The 4,772-nt window shown below is 57.0% G+C and overlaps 1 protein-coding gene across 1 annotated transcript; it reads left to right on the forward strand.

Moving 5' to 3' along the window:
* The first annotated feature begins 156 nt into the window (after nucleotides 1-156).
* On the forward strand, nucleotides 157-1,860 carry AMSG_03157 (uncharacterized protein). The gene has a single exon (XM_013905028.1). The coding sequence runs from the start codon at nucleotides 448-450 to the stop codon at nucleotides 1,795-1,797; it is 1,350 nt and encodes a 449-aa protein (XP_013760482.1). The 5' UTR covers nucleotides 157-447; the 3' UTR covers nucleotides 1,798-1,860.
* The last annotated feature ends 2,912 nt before the right edge of the window (nucleotides 1,861-4,772 follow it).

Raw genomic sequence — 4,772 nt, forward strand, 5'->3', positions numbered from 1 at the left:
CCCCCCCACCACCCACCACCGTAGGCTCCGTGTATGGAGAAGGGAGGGGAAATGTCGTTGAGAACACTAGCGTTGAGAAAGGCTGTTGTGGTGGTAGTGGTGCTCGTGGCAGTGGTCCACGTTGTCTTCTTGCCGTACATGAAGCAGACAGAAGACAAGGTGAGGCCAGCGCTTCATAACCACCGACAAGCTCGACGGGGTGAAGGAAGCCTCACCCACAGCCCACTCAGCGCAGCTCGAGTCCACCGATTCTTTGATCCACGTGGAGGATGCTGGAACTGCTATCCTGGTCTCAACGCGGTAGCGTGTGCGGGGGCTTCCGAGTGGGTGGCGGGCGAGTTGAGCAAGACGTACGTCCGCGAGACTAGGTTTCCCGCCGCGGTCGATCCGTATGTCAAAGACGCAACCACTGCGCAGCTTGTGTCACCGTATGCAGGGGACGAACCGATGTCCGTCAGCGCGGCGATCCAATGTTGTGCACTGAAGCTGCCTCCAGGTATGGATGACGGCGCGCCTGTGTACTCTGGGAGCCAGTGCCAGCTGCGCAACGCATCGAGTACGTTGCCGCGCAAGATGAGCATGGAGGTCGGCGAGGCAGACACACATCCGCACTTTACGGTCTTTACTGGAGTTGGCGGCAGTGCGGACAAAGAGGCGCAAATGCTTGGTCGGACACTCGGGTATGGGTGGCCGAAGCTTCTGGAGGTGTACGCGAACAGAGTAGCTGATTCGCCGCCTGACAGCCTTGTGTACGACGATCGGGTTGTCGTTGTCATCCACGACATGTGGTCTGGTAACTTCTGGCACACCTTCCACAACAGGCTCATCCGGACGTTTGGAACGATGGCGACCCTTGTAGATGAGGGCCTCATCACTTGCAGTGCCGAGAATCCGCGTGCATGCGACATCGCCCGTGACAAGGTTGTCCTCGCCTTGCCGGTCCCACTCACGCCAGTCGGCGACGTCGACTTTGCGGAGCTTCTCGGAGGAGGACAAGAGCTGATGACCGCCGACAACGTTGTGTATCGTCGGATTGTGATAGGAGCGTCGACGCTTCTCGACGCCAACTCGCGGGTCATCGAGCCGCGGTCAATCATCCTCCTCGGCCACTTTGTCCGGTGGTACAATCTCCAGCTTGGCGTCGACCGTCCACTCCCAACGATCTCCATCGACGATGCTCTCAAGAGCAAGGATGTACCGCGGCTTCTCCTCGTGGAGCGGGTTCGCAAGCGGGCATGGGCCAACCCGCACGAGATTCTCGACTGGGCCCGTGGGCGCGGCCTGGAGGTCGACACTATCCAGTTTGAGATTGCGAGCCATGCCGAGGTTGTCGACAAGTTGGCCGCCGCCACAATTGTTGTAGCGGTCTCTGGGGCCGGGCTCACCAACCTCATCCACATCACACCAGGCACGGTTGTCATCGACGTGCTCCCTGTGGCCTCGTTTGGGCTGGAGGAGAAGGTGACGACTGACGTCTGCATCTTCTCGCAGTTGACCAATGCGCGGGGCGGAGTCATGATCAAGATTTATGACTACCACGGCGACAACACAGTCCCCATCTCGTTTGTCAACCGCGACCACTTTGACGGCGTGCTCAACCAGGCGCTAACACTCGGGATCCACTCGGCGATGGCACCGAGTTGGACATGGGTTAATGTCCCGCCGGTTGAGTCAGGAGTGTTGATGGCGCCAGAAGACCTCGGCGAGTTTATTGCCTCCGGATTCCCCGGCGCGTCCCGTGAGCATGCAGACGAGCTCTACGCGTCGTGGCCGCCGTCGATGGCGGGTAAAGTGTGAGCGGGTGAACCGGCGGGCGGGATGGCGATGACGACATCGGCGACAATCAATCGCACCAGGTCAACTGTCTTTGCACCCTTTGTACTTGCTCTCCAGCCCTAGCTCGCACTTCTGATCCCGAGCTATCGCCTCCACCCTCCACCTGAGCCTTGACCTTGACCTCGCCTGTCCGCTTGTTTGGGTGCTGCTCACTAGGGCCCGCCCGGCAGCGATCCGGTGGTGATGGTCATCTACAGCGGCCGTCTTTCCAGTCATACATGCTGCATCCATCCCTCTCTCACGTCATATCCCGCTCCATCTCCCTATCTCTGCTCACCAGTCGCAGCCTCAGCCACAGCCCCGGCCACCGCCTCGGGTCGCAGCAGAGCCGGCTGGCGATGAGCAGGCCGGCGGGGGGCAAGGCCGGATGAGGGAAAGGAGAAACAGACTGGTAGTCATTGACAATGTTGTGGCTATTCGGATGCTTCGCTTTCAATGCCCTGACGATGGCTAGCTTGCTCTCGGTGGTGCCGGCGGTGGTCGGTCGGCGGCGGGCGGCGGTCGACGGCGAGCAGCCGGCGGTCGGCAGCGGTGCTGTTGACGGGATGGTATCGGCTGATGTGCGTATCGGCGGGTAGGAAGTGGTTGGCTATGTTTTCAGGGATAGTGGGTATGTGCGGTGTGGATGTGGTGGTTGTGGGTGGAGATGGTGGGGAGTGGGGGTCGGAGATGGGCCTGAGAAGGGGGAGTCAGCAGCATCGAAACGACACCAGGACGACAAGTTGGGCCTCAGGTGGCAGAACTCGGATTCTGGAATACAGCAGCTGTGGATTGGAGACTGTGCAAGGGGGTAGTGTGGGCATGTCGTAGAGTAGTAGTGAAATCCGAATGGCCATATCTTGCAATGAGGTTGGTGGGGGTTGTGTGCGGGGTCGGGCGGTCGAGGACGTGCTCAAGCACCTAGGCAAAACAAGTCGACGCGGAAATGAGCCGAGGAAGATGGGTATCGATGACAGCGATATTGATACTGGAGATAGTGTGGGATGTGTGATGACCTTGGGTGTCGTCGCGGGTTGTGTAGCTGGCAGTGGGTGGGAGCTACGTGGTGATGAAGGTGGGCTGGTCGGGCAAGAGGGAGGCGGCTGGCGGCTGGTGGTCGGCGAGGCAGGGGCAGCTGAGGGGTGGGATGGGGGCTGGGTGGCTTGAGATTGCAGTTGGTTGGTGGATGGGCAGTAAGGCATATGATGGTTGAGAGTTGTGGGTGTCGAGGTCGGGAATAAGGATGCGGCTGAGCTGGAGTAAGGAGAGGAGGAGGAGGAGGAGGAAGAGGAAGCCAAGTGCGCGATGGGATGGTGGTGGCGATGGCCACGGAATGAGGGTGGGGACTGTGGCTAGGATGATAGTGATGGTGGTGGGGTAGGGGGTGGGGGTGGTCGTTTGTGGTGACGGGTGGTAATGAGTATGGTAGGGGGGGATGAGGGGGATCGTGACGTGGGGTCGTGACGGGCGAAATGGTAGTAGGTATGGCGATTGGGCTTGAGCATTGATGAAGGTGAGCATGATACGGCTGATGGGTGTGTGTGGGGTGTGGGCGATAGGGGCGGCGGGTACTTGGCCGGCAGAGGGAAGGCGGCGGACGTTAATTGAGTTGAACGTTGAATTAATTGAAGAAAAGCCGGAACCAGCATCAAACGAGGCAATGACGACCACAACAACAACCACAGATCATACATAGCATTTGCAACACACATATGAGAAAACCAACAGGGTCTGAGTAAGGCTGGCAGGCAATGGGATGAACTCGGGTGACGTTGAGGTCGATGAGGCAGAGCGCGGTTGATCGTTCAGATCAGCAGATCAACCATGACCACGACACAACAGGGTCAACACAAAATACATTGCATGCAAAACTACTGACAATGACAAACGACAACAAAGATGAGAATCGATAGTGTAGTGAGCAAGGCCCGATGGTGGATGTGGAAGTCAAGGTCAATGAAAATAGGAGAATCAAGAACAGTTGAAGCATGACGAAAAATGATCAAAAGCAACAACAAGAGCAAAGGCAATGATCAATTAGGATGCATGTCGATTACGGTCAACCATAACAGGCAATAGCAACCAAAGCAAAGCATAAGGGCAGACAATAGCAACATCACAGCCTGCGACACCATGAACGCCAAAGAGCAAGGAACATGGTCAGCCAACAAGAACAGAAACAGAAAGAATCGAATGATCAATTGACAATGATAAATGACAATCAATTGAATGTCAAACAATCGAACGAGTGACAAGAGGCGAATCATGAAAATGTTGAATGACATTCATGTCAACCATCAACCCGCACATGCCACTCGGTCGAACGAGTGACACCGGCAAGTGTCAATGGGGGGACGAAGATTGTGAATCAGCATCAAACAATCAATTCAGGCCCGTGCACAGCAATGCGCATGGTGCGGTGGAGAATGAGTATGGTCGGGTGGGTGCGAAATGTAGATGTGGGTCATGGATGGGATGCGAAGGGGTGGCAAGGAGGCCAGTGAGTGGCAAGTGGAGTGAGTGGTGGTCGGTGGGGAGGAATGGAGTGGGGCTAGGGTTGATGAGGCATCAGCTAGGGTTGACGAGGCATCAGCTAGGGTTAGGGTTAGGTGCAGCTTGGGGTCGGTGCCGGGGGTGAGGCTTTAGGGGGGGAGGGGTCCGTGGTCTGGCGGAGGGTGAGGCTTCAGGCTTCAGAAAGCTAATGCCTGAGTTCCCGAGGCTTCAGGCATTATGCCTGGCTGAGGCCTCAAGGCCTGACCCGGCAGAGCTAATGCCTCAAATGAGCCAATTAGTTCTCCCATGGGAGCTAAAGCCTCGAAGAGCGGCATTAGCTCCGAGGTCTGGGAGGCATAGGGTTAATGCCGGGCTTAATGTCTGAGGCCAGAACTAAAGCCTTAAAGCCTGAGAACTGAAGAACTTAGAGACATAAACCCTATGCCCGGGCATTATGCCGATTT

The sequence above is a fragment of the Thecamonas trahens genome (assembly GCF_000142905.1).
Source record: "Thecamonas trahens ATCC 50062 unplaced genomic scaffold supercont1.11, whole genome shotgun sequence".
Taxonomy (NCBI): domain Eukaryota; order Apusomonadida; family Apusomonadidae; genus Thecamonas; species Thecamonas trahens.

Bases quoted from the DNA above. Each gene is read 5' to 3' on its own strand.
- AMSG_03157 (XM_013905028.1), top strand. From the start codon at position 448: ATGTCCGTCAGCGCGGCGATCCAATGTTGTGCACTGAAGCTGCCTCCA.